General features: G+C 28.4%; 2 protein-coding genes across 7 annotated transcripts in view; one reads left to right on the top strand and one right to left on the bottom strand.

Annotated features, from left to right (window-relative positions):
• Positions 1 to 276: 276 nt before the first annotated feature.
• Positions 277 to 18964, top strand: part of LOC105200667 (cytochrome P450 4C1-like) — a 46449-nt gene continuing 27761 nt past the window's right edge. Inside the window, exons 1-3 of the mRNA XM_039451730.1 lie at positions 277 to 548; positions 2481 to 2593; positions 12215 to 12302. Coding sequence (XP_039307664.1) covers positions 359 to 548; positions 2481 to 2593; positions 12215 to 12302 — 391 coding nt within the window. The 5' untranslated portion in view covers positions 277 to 358. The remainder of the gene's footprint in view (positions 549 to 2480; positions 2594 to 12214; positions 12303 to 18964) is intronic.
• Positions 4270 to 17512, bottom strand: LOC113004194 (rRNA methyltransferase 2, mitochondrial). Of its 6 annotated transcripts, none has more exons than XM_039451735.1 (8): positions 17314 to 17510; positions 10263 to 10298; positions 9176 to 9349; positions 7413 to 7612; positions 6188 to 6781; positions 5047 to 5267; positions 4812 to 4971; positions 4520 to 4717 (listed from the first exon to the last, which is right to left on the bottom strand). In XM_039451735.1, the coding sequence occupies exons 4-8, from the start codon at positions 7606 to 7608 to the stop codon at positions 4611 to 4613; spliced, it is 1278 nt and encodes a 425-aa protein (XP_039307669.1). In that variant the 5' UTR covers positions 7609 to 7612; positions 9176 to 9349; positions 10263 to 10298; positions 17314 to 17510; the 3' UTR covers positions 4520 to 4610. The 6 variants fall into 6 exon arrangements, with proteins under 6 accessions (XP_039307665.1, XP_039307669.1, XP_039307667.1 ...); XM_039451733.1 differs by lacking the exon at positions 17314 to 17510 and adding an exon at positions 10369 to 10614; XM_039451734.1 differs by lacking the exon at positions 9176 to 9349 and having other exon boundaries at positions 17314 to 17512.

Raw genomic sequence — 18964 nt, 5'->3', positions numbered from 1 at the left:
AATTTAATGTATTATATTTAATTTATTTAATAATTTAAATCAGTTGGATAAAATTCCAAAACGATGAACTGAATTTGCTATTGATTGAAATACTATTCTATTTTGATGTGCTAATTATAAATATGAAATTCGCCGATGAGATCATTTTGAAAATCAAAACTAAGAAAATCTAAAAACTTATTGTTTTTTTATATTATTTTAATAAATTTAATAAAAATTGTGTTATATAAAAGTTATAATTTTTAAAAAATTATATTATTTATGTTATTTGTATTCATAGTGCACCAAAATGCAGTAGTATATCAATCCACAGCAAAATCAGAGGGTTTAACTTTTCAGAATTTCACCTAATTATTTTATGTGTTTACAGATTACGAAAATGGATTTCGTCTCGTTGGGATTATGTACACTTTACTTTGTGGCATTTTTGCTAATTGTGTCGGTAGTGCATAGACACTACCAGATCCATGAAAAACTTAAAAATATTCCGCAAGTTGGAAGATATCCGTTCGGAGCGATGTTTGAGCTTTTAAATCGGTCAAACTATGGTAAAGTACTTGATACTTAAAATTTATTATTATTCTTTTTAATACTATATTATTCTTTTGTACAAGTGTCATTCGTATGTTTGTACACGGCTCAAAATAAAAATTGTTTTCGATAAACTGTTATTTAATAACTTCTAGACTCAAAGTTATGAAATTTATTACTTAAGACCTAATTTATAAAAATGTAACAACATGGCATAATGAGTGAAAAACAGAATAGATTGGTAATATGGCCATTCCAAAAATAAATTTAAAAAATAGTTTTGTTTAATGAACGCACAGTATTTTATTACAAAATTATATATTTTTAAATTTTTATTGTTTATAGAATTTCATTAATTTAGAATTTTTTGAGTTTAGAAACATTGGGTTTATTAGATATATCATTTTAATATGTATTTAATATAAACAATAAAAATAAAATATATTTAGTATTTTTGAACGTTACCTTATAGAATGATAATCGAAGAAATATTTTGATATGAAAATCTTGCTTAAACAAATATTTTAATAAAATATTATTAAATAATTTTTCATAACTTGAAATGTATATAGTCTATTAATAAGTTAGATAACAAAAAAAAAAGCAATTGTGTATGCATACATGTATAATAACGTAATGAAAAAGTATATGTAATTAAATGTTAAAAAAGTTAACAAAACAAAATGCTAAACAGTAGAAATATTGGGTTACTAAACATATAATTCCATATGCAATCGTTAAAATTTGTCAACTAATAACGAAGATAATAGGGACAGCTGTAACGCTTATATCCGATGAGAACAGGTACGTGGATTCCACGTTCTATCCACGTGTATTATGTAAAATTCATGGATATGACTTCATCGAATTGATATCCACATGTATTCCACGTGAACACTTCCACATAGATTTTAATACATTTCATCCACATAAAATTATTAATGAAATTTGACGGAGATTAAAATAGGTGACAGCAATGTGGATTTCATGAGAATAAATTCACATCGACTTATCCTGTATAATTCACGTAGAATTATTGGTTCAATTTAAAGGAGATAAAAATAAGAGATATGAACATAAAATTCACGTGAGTAATTTCTTAATTTTGGTTTTGAAGTTCAAGATTTCTTTCTTGAACACAGTACTGTTGAGAAACATAAATATTATTGATAGACAAAATAAATCTATGAATGAAAAAACCTCGATCTACATTTCAATGAGCAGACAATACTTTTTTAAAAATTTTTTAACCGTTTTCTTAATAATAATTTTTTTATATTAAATTTAATTATTGTATTATATTAACATATATTTTCTGGTTGCATTCTTATTTAAACAAATAACAAAAAAGTTATTCCAGATGTTATTTCGCATTTGTGAAAATCAGTAAAAAAACTATAATTATATATATATATTTATATAAATAATATGGTTTAATTATACATGGTTCATCTTTTTATTAAAATATATTTACTTAATCTATCAGTTATGTATACATATCGTCATAAAATGTTCACTAGTCATCATGAGGGATCCAGTTTGCAGCGATCTTGGAAGTCAAGCAGCGTTGAGCGCGGTCACAACTTGGAGGGGTGACCGCTTGGGAATTTCCGCCAGAGAATTCCCAATTTTTTTTGTGAAAAATATTTTTGTAAATGTTACAAAAATATTATTTTGTTTATAGGAATTATGTGGTGTCTTAATATAATATTTACACGGATATTTCAAAAAAATTTATAGAAGAATTCAAAACATCGATTAGAGTTCAACGTGGATTCTAGTACTGTTTTTGAGTGGACCATCCACTCGATTGGTTATGTAGATTCCACTTGGATGATCCACGTGAAAAGATCGTGGATTCCACGTACCAGTTCTCATCGGGTAGTAGCCATAATACTACTTTTTTCTCTAATTAAAATAATATAAAAATTAATATATTTAATTTCTAGAAATGACGAAAATTTTGATGAAACAGTTTGAAGAAGCCAAACACCAAGGAATATATAAGCATTGGCTAATTGGCCAAGCTTATATAAATATTTTTCATCCAGAATATGTGAAGGTAAATATTAAAATCCATTCATTTTAACACTGATAGAAATCTGGGCATCGATTGTCTAACTTTGGTGAGATGGTTCACTACTCACATTTTCATCTCACGTGAAAATATTCACCCGATTGAGTAACTATGAAGTGAAAGTACGACATCACTAGTTTACTAATATGGGGAATATAATTTTGTCCGAGACTGTACTATTTTTTCACGTGGTACTGTAACTCAGTGAGTTAGAAATAATAAAATATAGTACTCAGGCTTGAACAGAAATCCATTCTCTAGATTATCTGCAATTTATTCATTTTTTAACGGGGTACAGTTATGACATAACCTTTTCCATTAATATTGTAAGAAAGTAGCTAGCACGTACCGGCCGAGCGTATTTCCCGCCATCCCGCTAATGGCGCTGCGTAACCACGTAACGCGTACCAGCGACTACCGAACCGCCCGATTGGTCGCTTGAGTTAAAGTCACTAGATTTATAAAGTACCGCAATCATTCCGCCATTTTGGCTTCAACATGCGGCACATTTAAAACGTGCATATGTGTATAAATGTATTTAAATAAGAAAGAAAATCATAAACTATATAAATTAATTTTGTTTACAATGGTTCTTATTCACATATGACTTTATTGCAAATCTTTTACTACTATATGTGTTCAATATGCGTTAATATTATATATGCGTATTCTATATGTGTTAATATTAATATATTTTTTTGAAGGTAAAATGGATGCGTCCTATAATAAATGTTTTGATAAGTTTAACAACAATATTGTGGCATGATGGCACAAAGTCTGTACGACAATTATTTAAAAACACTTTAATAGAGTCTAAAGGTTTTAATTTATTCGAAATTAGGCATGCTTTTAAACGTTTAATTTCTCAGAGTACAACAATAACACAACAGATCTAACGCATCTCACGGTGTCTCACGGTAAATAATTGCACTTAATGTGTAGATACATACATTATGAAAGTGTGCACTCTTTACACTTTCCGACGCCATTTTGGCTCCAAATCCTTATACATTGAGTCTTATGAATTGCGGTACTTTATTAATCTAGTGACTTTAGCTAGAGTTAGACAAATGCGCGCTCTGGCGGAAGAGCACAGTTAATTCGCTCGCGCTTAAGGAGAACACAAGAAGCTGAACATCCTGCGAATTGTACAATACGTGCGCTCAACAATAAAACAGTTATACAATTACCAAAAAAGGCTTTACAATATTATATAACTTCATTTATATAACAAACGAAATTAAGTTCCTAGTAATGCAAACGGATTAGATTGATCCCTCAACCTTCTTCTTGTAACTCTTATGCCCGTTTCCTCCAACGTGGTTTTGAACCCACCCAAGCAACACAGTTACGTTTAATAAATGTTTAATAAACGTTTAGCCGAAACGTTTTTTTGATGTATAAAAAAACGTTTATTAACCGGTCGAAATGTCTCGTATAAAAACGGTATTTTACACTAGTAAAAAAAACGTTTAAAAAACGTTAAAATAAACGTTGTAAAATAAACGTTGTTTAAAAAGGGTGACACCGTTTTGGACACAGCACGATTGGACACCACCACTCACAGCGCTTAACCAGTAGAGAAACTCTAGGCATCGGCCGCTATGAGTAGTGGTGTCCAATCGTGCGGTGTCCAACCGTAATATTTAAAAAAATATTAATTTTTTAATGAAATTTTATTTTATTTAAAATAATTGTTTACTTAATTATATGTTATAATAAAAAATCGAATATAATCAAATATAATCGAAAAGTAAATATTAAATTTTACAGAAACAGAAATTATACACAAGTTTTTACACAAAGTTATGTATTCGCATAAATGATAATCACAATATAAAACATATTTTTAAAGTAAAGACTAGTATATAAAATAAAAATTAAATGTGTAATATATGTCTTTAACTAATAACAAAATAAAAATATATATGTGTAATATATGTCTTTTACTAATAATAAAATAAAAATATATATGTGTAATATATGTCTTTGGGAGAAACGATTAGAAATGATAAGACATAACTCTTGTCTTGGCTTGTTTCAGCCAATCTTTAATGGCTGATTCAATTTCTTCCGTTGACGCCGAAGGAATTACTTTACGCACAGAATCTATAAAGAAAAACCGTTAAATTAAGAATATTAAAAAAATAAGATAAAATTATGAAACAAAGTTATTTATCTATATTATAAATTTAAGACATACCAAGAAGCAAATGCATTGATTTAAGTTCTTTAAAAGGCCTCTTTGGAGCTTTTCCTCCCCAATTAAAATTCATCGCAAACTTAGACGTTATAAGGTTTTTCATTATTTTTCTAGTGATCCCTGCAGTACCATGACCTCCAATATGACTAAATTTCAATATCTAAAAATGTACACAATATTAAATTAATGAAGTATCCACTGAATTCAAATTAGATTAAAAAAGTGAAACACTTACCATGATTCTATAATTTTCAGTAGTCGAAATATATTGCTCAAATTCATTAAGCTGTATGTCATTGTCAATTGGCAGTGTTATTGGGACATTTGTTTCTTGAACTTCCAATCGTTGAGGTTTTATATAGTTTAATACTTCTTGTATATCAGGTATAATAACATTGTTTTGCACATAATCGAGTTTCCTAAGTTTTTTCAAAATTAACAATAGCAGTGGTTCACCTGTAATCAAAAAAAGAATAAAAGTTTTATTTCTACTTGTAAGAACAATTGTGACTATATATGATTTAAAAAAATACATTAAAAATAGACAAATTTTTGTCAGTATATCCCAGTAAACACAAAGTAATAATAACGTAACATTAATGCTATAATTTCTCACTCAACAATATAACTGTAATGTAACATGCCTTGTACGTAACAGTTAATTACATTATTGAGTAGGAAATTATAAAATTAATGATATATTACTGCTACTTAGTGCAATTTACTAGGATTGCTATAATGAAAATAATATTTTTACCAATAATTTCTTCGTTATCTCTAATAAGTTATTAAAACTATCATAAATTGTAAATAATTAATTCTGAATTTTGAATATTTAATACGAGATTGATTAAGATCGATTGTATCAATAATTTTTAAGGATTTTTACTCATCCTCTATCACTAATATTGTTAATTATGTTAAATGATCTACAATAAATTACATTTAATTGCAAATACTTTTATAAAGTATTAATGCACATTCAGCATGTGTTCCATTGCAAATTTTTCAAATGTAATATTGAAAAAAATTTCTAAATCATGAAATTAGAGCTATTTCTATTCTTTTAACTTTTATACTTTTTTCGTTTATATATTTTAGTTTAAAAGTTAATGGCTAATATATTTATATAGATAGAATTATAGATTTAATTTAAAACTGTCTTAAGTGATATTTTAATGCTAATACAGTTCTATAGTTGGTTTATGACACATCTTAAGATTATATATATATATATGTATATTTAAAATAATCTGAAATAAAAAAATAGACTATTATACAAAAACCGTCTAATGATCAAAAGTGCATTCTAAACTTATAATTATGGTTAAATATAATTATTTATTAAATATTTTAATTTTATAAAAAAAACTAACCTGCATTTTTGTTATTGTTCATGGAACTAGTAGTAGGCATAATAAATGAACTGAAATTTTCATTTTCCATAAAGTTTCTTCCACATGATTCCTCTTGAAAGTTAGAATTTAAAGTTGAGTCTTCCCTATTTGAAGTAGATTTATCAAATGAGGTAATTTTAGGAGATTTTATTTCACTTCTATTTTTGTTTTGCTTTGAGTTCTTTGAAACAAAGCTGTCTTCACTTGAAGAATAAATCTCCGACATTCTTCTTTTATCTCTATATCCATTATTACCGTTATCATTATTATCGTCATTCATAGAAGTAGTAGCTATAATAGAGGAACTCGAACTTTCACGTGGTAACTCTGCTAGAGAGTTTACAAAGTTTTCCTTATCTAAAGTACATTTATCAAATCTTATTGTAGGTGGGGACCTTATTTTACTTTTATTTTTGTTTTGTTTTTGTTTCTTTAAAATAACACTTTCTTCACTCGAAGACCAAGTTTTCGATATTCTTTTTCTTTTACGTCTACATTCATTATCTTCTTCCGAATCCAAATGAGATGTATATACAGCTTTTGATAAGTGAGAGCGAGCTTCTTGATATGTATCTGCAATTAAGCAAAGTTTATCATGTGATATATTGTGTTTCTATTTTTATATTTTAAATAAGATCCTGGTTTTGTTTTTTTAGTTAGAGCCAGAGATATCTGTAGGCATCTGTGAATTCAATATAAACCGATAAATATAGAAGTAAATAGCAATGCTTACGTTCAAACGAAACAGATCAGTGAATATTCACAATCAGTGATTCTTTTTATTATGATTTGTTTCTACACTTATAATTAGATTTAATGATTTTTCACTTAAAGGCAACAACCAATCATATAAAAGAATCACTGAACGCTTACTGATCTCTATCTTCTGAACATGGGCAATATCGATCATGAAATTGTATTATTCTTGAAATTTTTCAGTTTATTCTTAATTACATTCGAGTCAAATAAAAAAAAGTGTGTTTATTAGTGTGTTTATTAGCAAGAAATCCTTTCATTATCCAAACATTATTGTCATTTATTACTTTTGTCTATTTATCGTTAGCATTATAAAGTTTGCCTTTCAGATTTAATTCTTTTAATTTGTTACATATAAATATATTTCCAAGTTAAAAGATTTTATATGATTTCAAATAAGTTAAATTAATAAAATAATTAATAAAATTTGTTACACAAATGTACTCACTATATTTATGTAATATTCTGGTATCATACTCGTCCCACTTCTCTGGATCAGGAATTTCGCTTGATAAAATAGCTTTTTTAATTCGGTCGGTGCCTTTGTAATAAGGCCAAAAACACTTAGTACTTTGTTTATTAACCCATTTTGTTGGTACAACTTCCGTCTCTGCAGTTTTAATAAATTCAGCCACACAATACATATTTCTAAAAGAAATACTATTATAGTCATACAAATATATATAAAAACGATTATATTAAATCCACATTAAATGTTTTATTAATTAAATGTAAAAAATAATTACTTTTGATATTTTTCTTAAAATTTAATAAATAAAACTTAATTAAAGCAAGTTGATCACTTAATTCCAATATTTTAAACTTTCTTTATATTAATAATATTAAGAATTCATAATAAACACCGCTAGTGAAAATTTTATACGCAACTTATTATTGCTCAACATATATTTAATGCTCAACTAAACAATTTTATACATTTTTAGATAATAATTTGATTACAGATATAAAACAAAAGTAATTATGTATAAATCCAAAAAATCTAATTTTAAAAACTTTATTTATTATCAAGATGTAATAATGGAAATATAATATATGTATCAATTTCAGATTGATTATCTGGTAAAGCAACTAATTTTCTTTTCACGTTTTTTAAATCATAAGTATGAAGTGTTGGGTTTAAATTAGAAACTTTAAAAGTATGAAGGATAGATGAATTACATGGATAGTTGTAAAAGTCTTTTATCTCTTTATATTCATTGACAACTACATAATGCTTCGTATGGACTTCATCAAATAAAATATTTTTAACTATAGCAATAGTCCCGTTATCTAGTTCTATATGACTGTTATTGTCTGATATTGATAAAGTATACGATGGTGTGATTATTTTACGAAATTGTTTTGTATATCTATATTCTCTTGGTATAGGACCGTTAATGTGAGAATGTACCATCCGCACACTATCTTCTTTAATAGATAATTTAAGCATATTCAACTCATTAATGCGTAAACAAATTTGTTGATGAGGATTAGATGGATCTCGAATCAATTTTTTTAATTTGCCCAAAAAATTTTCAAAGGGAAAACTAGAATAATCCCATAACAAACCAAACTTTCTAATATCATCACAAATATGAATGAGATTATGAAAATTATAAACTAGAATTTGATTTCCATAAATATGTTCAGCATGCAAGATAAAATTTTTTAAAAGTTCTTCAGCATAATCTATATATCTAACGAGTTCAGCACTAGATAAAATAAATACTGCACAATGTAAAAGCATAAAATGCTTATAAATTGCATTATCTAAAATGTCTTTTAAAACTACAGGTCCAACATATAAAAGAAAAAGCCTATATTCAGTGGCCTTCCATCTGCTTAATTCTGTTAAAGATCTTGTTTTTCTTGCAAAATCATTCGGAATAAATGGTCTTAAGAACAACATTTTTCTCGTAAAGTTCTGAATTGAATGAAAGGAAAGTTTATAAGGTGGTTTTCCATTGACAACCCAGCGAAACAATAAAGTTTTCATTACTCCTAGACACAAAAGATGCATAGCATCCAAAGGAAATTGAGTTACTGCACCAATATTGTAATTTACTAAAGGAGAAATGCCTTTATGATGATCTTCATCAATTTGATTATAGAATGATTGATCAGTTCTTCGTAAAGCAAAAATATTTTTGTATATCATTCGATGTGAGATACTAACTCCTTCAACGGAGCACTTTTCACAACCATACTTGCCATTATGAGAAGTACAACATTTTAAATAAGCTCGAGCTGGCGCATCACATATAAAGGCATTTAATTTAATTTTTATTTGTTGTCCATTATAAAAAAAACCATTTGTTGATAGAACATTTAGCTCACATAAAAATTCGTGTAAATACAGATCCAAAGGTTTTGGTTTTCCAGTGCCTGTAAAAATACCAACTACAAAAGGATTTTTATTTCTTATATCTATACATCTTACAAGAATAGGCCACAGACATATTCCACTACTTTTATAAATTGGAACACCATCAATATTTACATCAATCTTTAAAATTTGAATTACATTTTCATTTAAATCATTTAAAATTTTTAAAAGACTCTTTGCGATACCAAAATGTGTGTATGAACCATTATCTAAACTCAAACTATTCACTTGTCTGGGTGTACGAAGTATAGTTTTGCTCTTTAAAGGTAGATCATCGACAAATTCGTTAAAGCGAAGTAATAAATTATCTAATGCTGAATGAGTTATATTGTGTAATAGAGCCCATTCAGCCAAAGATTGTATCATCTTATTAGGAACTTTCATTTTTGGTAATTTTACTTCTGAAAAATCAGTTTCTAATGAATCAGTTTCTAGAGGTACATTTTCTTTCCAATCAAAATTATTTACAATGCTATGTAAATCACTATCTGCTTGAGTGTTCGAGGATATGCTTAAATAATCTTCTGCCAGTACATGTTTAGTAGAGCATTCTATTGATGGTTTCAATACTGGAATGTTATCCCATTCGGTTTCGATATCAGAATCACTATTATAAGTTTTTCTTTTACGACAAAGAGATGTTAGCTGCTTAAATTCTTCATTCGCTTGTCTGGCAAAATGCCGACTTTTTTGTCTTTTTGAAAGGTTATTCATAATAAAATTTGTCTTACTTTCTATATAAAACTATTAAAACAATATATAAATAACGTAACAACCTTTTGTATATTTTATATTATATCTTGAAAATATTCACATAAAAGCACAAAGCCAAAAGCTTGGTTATGTTTATGATATCAACGTAACCTTAATTCCGTCACAGTTATCACCGTACTTAAATTTAATAATACGTACCAAATTGCACAGGTATTAATTGCACAGTATCAATGCCTATAAATATAATATGAATATAATAAGATGTTGAACCTTTTATTCTTTCTGCCACAATAAATATACATACTTGTTGCGCACGAGTTGCAAACAAATATTTTATCAACACGTGTAGGATACGGAGTAACGAAAACGACACAGTAAAAATTGATAAAAGGACACGAGAAAAAGATTAAATTTAGACGGAAAGCAAAACCGTGCGCGCTTCTAGGCCAATCTATACGCATATATGTAAAACTTCTTATGCGCATTCCCTCCACATCACGCTATACCGAGGCATGCTACATTTCTAGTACCACTAGGCGCTAATAACGCTAGGAATGACGCATGCGCACGTATATATATATATATATATATATATATATATATATATATATATATATATATATATACTTCGTTCGAAATAAAAAAATTTATAGTAAACTCTCCTAGATTATTAACCTTTAAATATAATGAAATATCTTATTTATATTATACTTTTTACGTTTCAATCATTATAATTATATAATTACATTTTAAAAATAACACGTCTAAAATTTGTCTTATAAAAAAACGTTTTTATAACGTTTATTAAATTAGTATAAAAAACGTCTCAAATTTTAAACGTTTATTTTTCAGTTTATACGTATAAAATTGATTTTCAACGTTTATTAAACGTATTCTTAAACTAACTGTGTTGCTTGGGTAGTTTAAACTCCGATCAACGACATTTTGCGTTCCACTAAGTTTTTACTGAAGATTCAAATGAGTTAAACGGCGTTCACTTTGAACGCCTATTTTTGGCCGGTTAATTGGTTTGATCGGCGTTTAAGCAGAAGACAACGCAAAACGCCAACATTTGAGATTGTTTGAAGTTATGCATATTGTCATCTATGTTTATTCTTAGTTTTGAAGTCATTATGGCATATAATATTTTATCATCATTTGATGATGAAAATATAATAAGATATGTAAATAGGAGACCCAAAAGATTTAAATTACGTATGAATTATTTCGAGGATTTAGACGAAATAAAATTTAAAATATCTTTAATATTTATTTTTAATATCTTTAATTTTTATCTTTAATATTTCACAATATTAAAGATTATTTAAATATTTTTCAACTTTTTTACTTAATTACCTCAAAACTTATTGCTGTCCAGATTTTTTCCGGAGTTTGTTACCTATGCCGCCGCGGTTTCAATGCCAGTTACCCAACCTTGCCCAACCTTTCTCTCTTTCCGTCACAATCATTAGCTGTGCACCAATCACATTACTTGACACAAATTTAATTTGAGTTAACACGCACGAAGTGTACGTTCAGTTGATCAGAACGAAGGTAAAATTGAAGGAAAGCAAAACGAGTTGACCAAAGATTAAACTGCGTTCAAAATTGAACGAAGTTCACATGAACTCTAAGTTGAACCACATTGGAGAAAACGGGCATTAATATCTGTTCTTCCTCTTCATTTTTTTCGTCAAATAACACAGCGATTACGATTTCTACCATTATTTTCAATCGATGCGTATAATATTTTATGTAGCGAGTTTGGCATATTTGTCTCTCTCATGTGCATATAGCAGCTACCTTTCTCTTTTCTATCTCACATATCGGCAAGACATTTCTTGTCGAATAAACTCACGTGAGATGGCTCACATTTTCACATGGTGAAAATTACAAAATCACGTAAACTGTTCACTTTTCACATTTTCACCATATTTTAGTTAGACAATCGATACCCTTATCTACTTAAATAATTAAAGAGTTAAAAACCTATAATTCATGTAACCGCGGCTTGTTAAATGAAAGCAGTTACAAAACAGATTCTTCATGTAGTACTTTTATAATTAATTAGTTTTTACAAGTTGCTTATATATGCATATTTAAACAAAAATAAATATATTATTTAATATTTTCTCTTAAACTTTTACCAGGTTATTCTTGACAGCAAGAATATTACAAAAGGTTTCCATTATAAATTATTGGAAGCCTGGCTAGGGAAAGGCCTTATCACATCTACAGGTAAATATATAATAAAATCATGGCAAGTAAGACAGCTATTGCTGCTTCTCCTTCCTCACCGCGCCAGCTGCCACGGCTTGGCGACCGACAGGTGATCCCTGCGTGCGGTGGGTAGGGAAAGTACGTGCTCATTTGCCGATTTTCACTTTACTAATTTTTATCTCACAAGGAGAGTTCTCGAGATGTATATCACCGATTTTAATAAAATTTTATGTGTGTAGTATTTACTCACACCTTTACAGTACTAAAGCCGTTTTTGCGAAACTTAGGCATTCTCGAAAAAATGACGATTAAATGTTTCCAGTATCTATTAGTACCGTTAGAGAAAAACGATTGTCGATCAAGCGACGTAGAATAGAGCGCTAGGACAACAACTAGTACGCTCGGGGTCGCAGGTTCGAACGGCTGACTGTTTTTTCTTAAATCTTATATTTTTTTGTTATATATAATTTTTAAACCCCTAATTATTTAATATAAAATGTTATTTAAAAAAATCAATGAATATAAAAGTGCTCTTTAGTATTAATTAAATTAAAATTTTTATGAACACAAAAAAGTATATTTGCAATAAAAATTTACAATAACTATTTTAAGAACGTCAAAATGAATATTCAATAAATCATTATACCTATAACGGTCTCCAAATAAAACGGTTTTGTTATTGTCTTTTTTTGGTCTAGACCTTATGACGCTCGTTTGTTTACAAAACTTCTTGCTTAAAATTTAATACACTAGAATTAAAGATTTAAAAAATAAAAACAATAAATATATTTACAATAAAAATTTACAATAACTGTTTTACAATTAGTTTACAGCTTTTAGTGCAATATTTATTGGACAATACTAAAAACAATTAAAACACAATGGTTCATTGCACCATGCACATAAAATCATTGACATTTCATATGCACAGTCCTTACATTTTATTTGATTAAGAGACTCTTAATCATTAAGAAAATTTGGAAAACAAACTTTGTTTATGTTTTCAAAAAGACTTCTTTCATTTGTTATTTGAGATGCAAACCATGCATATTTTAACATATCACAGAAGATTGGTGCGCTTAATTAATTGTGAACTAAAGAATGTATTTTAATAGCATCCTTACGATTAGCTACTTAAAAAATATATTACAAATATAATTTTACATGAAAAATTTTAATTAAATTAATAATAAAGAGCATGTTTGTATTCCTACTTTTAAATAACATTTTATATTAAATAATTGAAAAGAGTTTAAGAATTATATATAACAATTAAAAAAATATAAGATTAAGAAAAACGTCAGTCGCTGAGTTCAAACCTGGGACTTCGAGCGTACTAGACAACGTCCTAGCGCCCTACTCTACGTCGCTTAATCAACAATCGTTCTTCTGTAACAATAGAGGTAAAAAGAGTAATTTTTTCCCATTTTCATTTTATTGAATAACTTTGTTTATAATTAATATTTTTTTTATTGAACCTTGAACGATTACATTCGTCAGAGTTTGACAGATTCTAGACTCAAAGTAATAAAATATTTATTATTTATGACGTGATTTACAAACATCTAGTACACTGCATAATCGGTGGAAGAAAAAAAGTGATTGTAATATAGCTATCCATAAAAATAATTAAAAAAAATTTGGGTAAAACTTTACAAAAAAGGAGCAGTCTCTGACGACCTTGACCTTGACATATGTTATCAATAGGAAGGTACTGAGTGACATACAAAAAGTTTTTAGTAATGCTCACGTTTTATTAAAAAAATATTATCAGAGAAAGAAAAAATAGTTTTTTTTAATTATTTCAGAAAATATTTATTTTACAAAAAAATGTGTTAAATAAAAAATGAAGTTTGTAATAAGCTCTACAAATAAGGTTTTATAAAATATCATTTTATCTCTGTTTAACATTAAACAACAAACATAAAATAATGTTTTTAATATTTCTAAACATCGCTTTTTAGAATGACAATCGATTTATCGAAGAAATATTTTGATATAAAAATTGCGCTTCAAAAACCATATTAATAAAATTCCATGTTATTGTTTTAACTTTGTATAACTCAAAATGTATACGGCCGAATAAAAAGTTAAAAAACAAAAAACACTCGAGTGTATGTACTTTTGTGTGATAATACACTCAAGTTTAAGAATAATAAGGAAATATATGTAATTAAAGGTTAAAAGTGTACCTTGGAAAAGTTTAAAAAATGCTCAAAAGTAAAAATGCCTTATAACAATTGTCAGTTATTATGTATTAGCATATTAGCATTAAAAAACGGCGGGTTATTAAACGAATAACTCCATAAGCGATTGTTAGAATACGTCACCTAAAATAATAAGGGTAGCTATATTGTCGACAGTAGCCATAATACCCTCTTCTCCTCTACTAATATAAGGGTAAGTTAAAAATTATTCGCACTTTTGCTAGAACACGTCTTTAAGTTTGTTACACTGCGTTCCGGGCACGCAGGCTTCAAGTTAACACTAGGGTCTCATAATCAAAGCTGGACATTGATTGCGTTAGTTTGTTTACCGCTACGAGCGTGTAAATATGGTCGCTCCGCTATAAGTTTGCATCAAAGAGAAACAGAGAGCTGTAATACGATTTCTTTGGTTGGAAAAAGTGAAAAGTGCTGAAATTTATCGGAGGCTTTCAATACAATGCGGGGACAGTGCTTTACAATGCAGAAGTGTATATGAATGGATCAATAAGTTTAAAAGTGGACGCACAAGTGTGACATACGAAAAGGGAGCAGGACGCCCGTCAACTTCCACCACCGACGAAAAGATTCAGCAAGGTCAAAAGTTGATACTCTTAAAACAGATATATTGTGTTAAAAGCCTCCAAATTTCAGCACTTTTTACTCCTTTCGACCAAAAAAATCATATTACAGCTCTTCTTCCTCTTTGGTGCAAAATTTTAGCGGAGCGGTCATATTTACACGCTTGTAGCGGTAAACAATCTGACGCGATCAAGGTCCAGCTTTAATTATGGGACCCCAGTAGTGCCAATTTAAAGCCTGCCTGCCCGGAAGTGTGACAAACTTAAAGACGTGTTCTAGCAAAAGTGCGGATAATTTTGACTTACCCTAGTAGATATTGGAAATATTTAATCATCATTTTCTCGGGAATGCTTAAGTTTTGCAACGAACGGCTTTACTACTATAAAGGTGTGAGTGAATACTACATACCATAAAATTTTATTAAAATCAGTGATATGCATCTTGAGAACTCTCTTTATCAGTAATATATCGCGAATTTTGAAAAATGGTGAAGGACTTTTGTTCAGTTTGTCTTGTTCTATCAACCCACGAGACCAGGGGCGAACTTTTTACTTGCATGCTATATTAACCGGAATAATACAGACTTTTTCGTTTTCCTCCCTCCTTCCCTTTTTCCTGTCTTCCTCTCCTTTTCTCTCAATGAATATATACATAACATGTAAAAATATGAGAACAGTGAAATATCATTAAATAGAAATTTTATAGATTTTCATGCTAATAATCTTTGATGATTGCAAGTAAATTTTTACAAAACTTATTAATTAGTATAGTAATTGATTCTTGTGTTCATGTTATTAACTCTAAATCTACAAATATTTTTTAAAAATAAACAAATTGTTTATATCATCAGAATTCTTTTGAAAGCATTAAGATATCTTTAGAACTACTTGATAATTATCACAGAACTATCAGAACTGTCGAAAATCTGTCAACATCTAATCCATGTACTAAGAAATTAGGCTTTTTTGAGAGATAACAATTTTTAAAAAATAAACAAATTGTTTATATCATTAGGATTCTTTGGAAAGCATTAAGATATCTTTAGAACTATTTGATAATTATCAAAGAACTATCAGAACTGTCAAAAGTTTGTCAGCATCTATGTATAGAGCATAGATCTTATAGTAGTTCTATGGTATAGATTTAGACGCGTAATCAATATTAAAGACTGCGTAGCAACACTTCACGATTGTTTACGAGCGGCGTCGCGGCGTGTTATCGACGCAATTGCAAATAACATTTTTTTACTAAATTATAAGTTATTTAATTTTAACGAATTTCAATTCTGTGTTATTGTAAAATAAGATAACTAGGGTTCTAATTATCATACGCAGTAAATGACTAAACAACGCATTTTTTTTTTAAATCTGAAATTACATAGCTGAAAATGCTATTTTCTATATTACAGTTATAAAAAAAGTATTTTTTGTAATTGTTATTTATTATAAACAATAAAAATATTAAATAATATACACGCATGCCCCTATCACGTCGTGCGAGTAACGTAATGATAACACGATAAGCATGGTGTGATACTCATTACATTGTTGCATAATCCCAGATAACACAGAACATTCTATGGATATCTATGAATGTATTATGGATATTCATATAAATGTTCATAAAACGTTTATAGATATCCATAGAAAAATTGTGTGTTATCTGGAATGTAATTTATTGCGCTCGCACGCATGTTCCCAGCTATTACATCAAGGACAATATAAGCTCGCATGAATTGTTATTTGGTATATGTATCTCTCTATTTAATATTAAATTTTTGAATTAATTAATTATTTATTTATTTATGATCTTCGTGTAACTAGGAAATGCGATCATTCAATAACTTTTATTTATGGTTATAAACATTTTAGATTAAATGTCGTTAACAATTACAAATTTATACATATAATACGAGTATGTTTTGTTTCCACCAATCAATTGATTAATTTAATTCATACTATCAATATTCATATGATTATTCTATATAACTGTATCTATCTAACATCTACTCTGTAGATAAGAATATTATAAAGATGTTCCTATTAATTATAGTTGAGAACCTTTGAAAAATGCATGGATAATAATATATCTATCCTAACATTCTTAAATCGGAGAATGTAAACCAAAAGATATATGCCGAGAGATATACCCAAGAATTTGGCTTATATCCTATAGCATTACCATTAATTTTTATATACATTTAAATATCAATAATTATTAATGCCAAAATAAAGAAGGCTTACCTTCTCATCCGGATCTCTGTGGGTATCCCTCAATCCTCCTAAATTTTTACGCTTTCTTATAACAATCTCCAGGCAATTGTGTTTGTGTTCCCGTCTGGATCTCGTAGAATATTCTTTTATCAGCCATAAGTATTTTCAATAGTCATCACTTAAGCAGCCGCAATCAACACGTGTGCTCTGTTCGATGGTTCGTTACAAAGTCACACGAAGCCAAAGACAATAAAATCCTTTTAAGATAAAGTCTCTTATCTTCTTTAATTTCACCCAGATAGATAAATGTTAGTATATTGTCCGCGTATTGACGAAATTTAAAGATTGAAAATTTTCCATAAATACGTTAAAATGCGTCCTCATATAATATAAATATAATCAACATATAAAAAAGATTTAATGCTGCAAAAATTATGGCAATATGCTACTTATTTAATTAGAATCGATCAGAGTGTGATTAATCTTATACTCGTATATGTTTGTGACATATATAAAAGGTTTTTGATATTGCAAAAATTGCGGCAATATGTTGCTTATATAATCAGAAATAGGCCATAATATGATTAAAACTTTAGTTAAAAGAATTTTTTTTTAGTTTTTAAATAAATTTTATTATTCTTATAGCTTAATCTGTATTTACTATTTCGCATAAGATTCTATTTTACTAATTACAATTACGCATTATTTTGCAATTTTTGAAACGCATTGGCAGGATTCAAACTTAAGATTTCAGAACAATAACTTAATACGCTAACACTGAAGTAATCGTACACTTGTGATATCGTTAATAAAAAGTTATATTTGAATACCGTGCGAACACTTTCACTCCTTGATTATTTAGTCTTAAATATTTCTAAAATAAACTATATAAACTATATAATTAATCAAACCTGTTCCTGCCCATAGCCAAACTAGTAAAGATAGTCAAAAAATAATTGAAAATGGTACCGAAACATAAAAAAACATTATTGATGTAAAAAGCATGTTGCAAAAATTAATTTTGCAACTAAATGTTATAAACAAATTATTAAAAATTGCTTGTAGAGGAAATCTGATTGTGCCAATCTATTCTACGGGAAAAATTACTAAAGAAACATACAGGGTGTTCCAAAAATACGTGGAAAATTCTCGGGAGCTCACTCCTCGTGTCAAAACAAGAAAAAAGTTCCCATGACCATGTGTCCGTAGATGTACTATTTCTGAGATACAGGGCGTCGCAGGTGAAATCCACAAAATGTGATATGATATTTATTATTAATTAGTAGAAAAAATTTAGTAGAAAAAATTATTACACAGTAAATGTTCAAAATGGCCACCTGTTCTCTCGATACATCTGTGAAATCTCCGAATTATAGATTGCCTAATTTGTTCGAAAATTTTTGAAGTGTCCTTAATCTCCTGACAACTATCTACAATTCTTTGTCGCAGGATATCGACGTTGGGAGGTGGTCACTTTGAACATTTGTGAAATAATTAAATTTTTTTTAGTAATTAATAATAAATAAATATCACATTTTGTGCATTTTACTTTCGACGTCCTGTATCTCAAAAATAACGCATTTGCAGACACATGGTCATGGAAACTTTTTTCTTGTTTTGACGCGAGGAGTGTGCCCCCGAAGATTTTCTGCGTATTTTTGGAAAACCCTGTATATGCTTT

Source organism: Solenopsis invicta, chromosome 7 (genome assembly GCF_016802725.1).
Source record: "Solenopsis invicta isolate M01_SB chromosome 7, UNIL_Sinv_3.0, whole genome shotgun sequence".
NCBI lineage: Eukaryota > Metazoa > Arthropoda > Insecta > Hymenoptera > Formicidae > Solenopsis > Solenopsis invicta.
The sequence above is the reverse complement of the archived record's forward strand: the minus strand, read 5'-3'. Positions and strand labels throughout refer to the sequence as shown.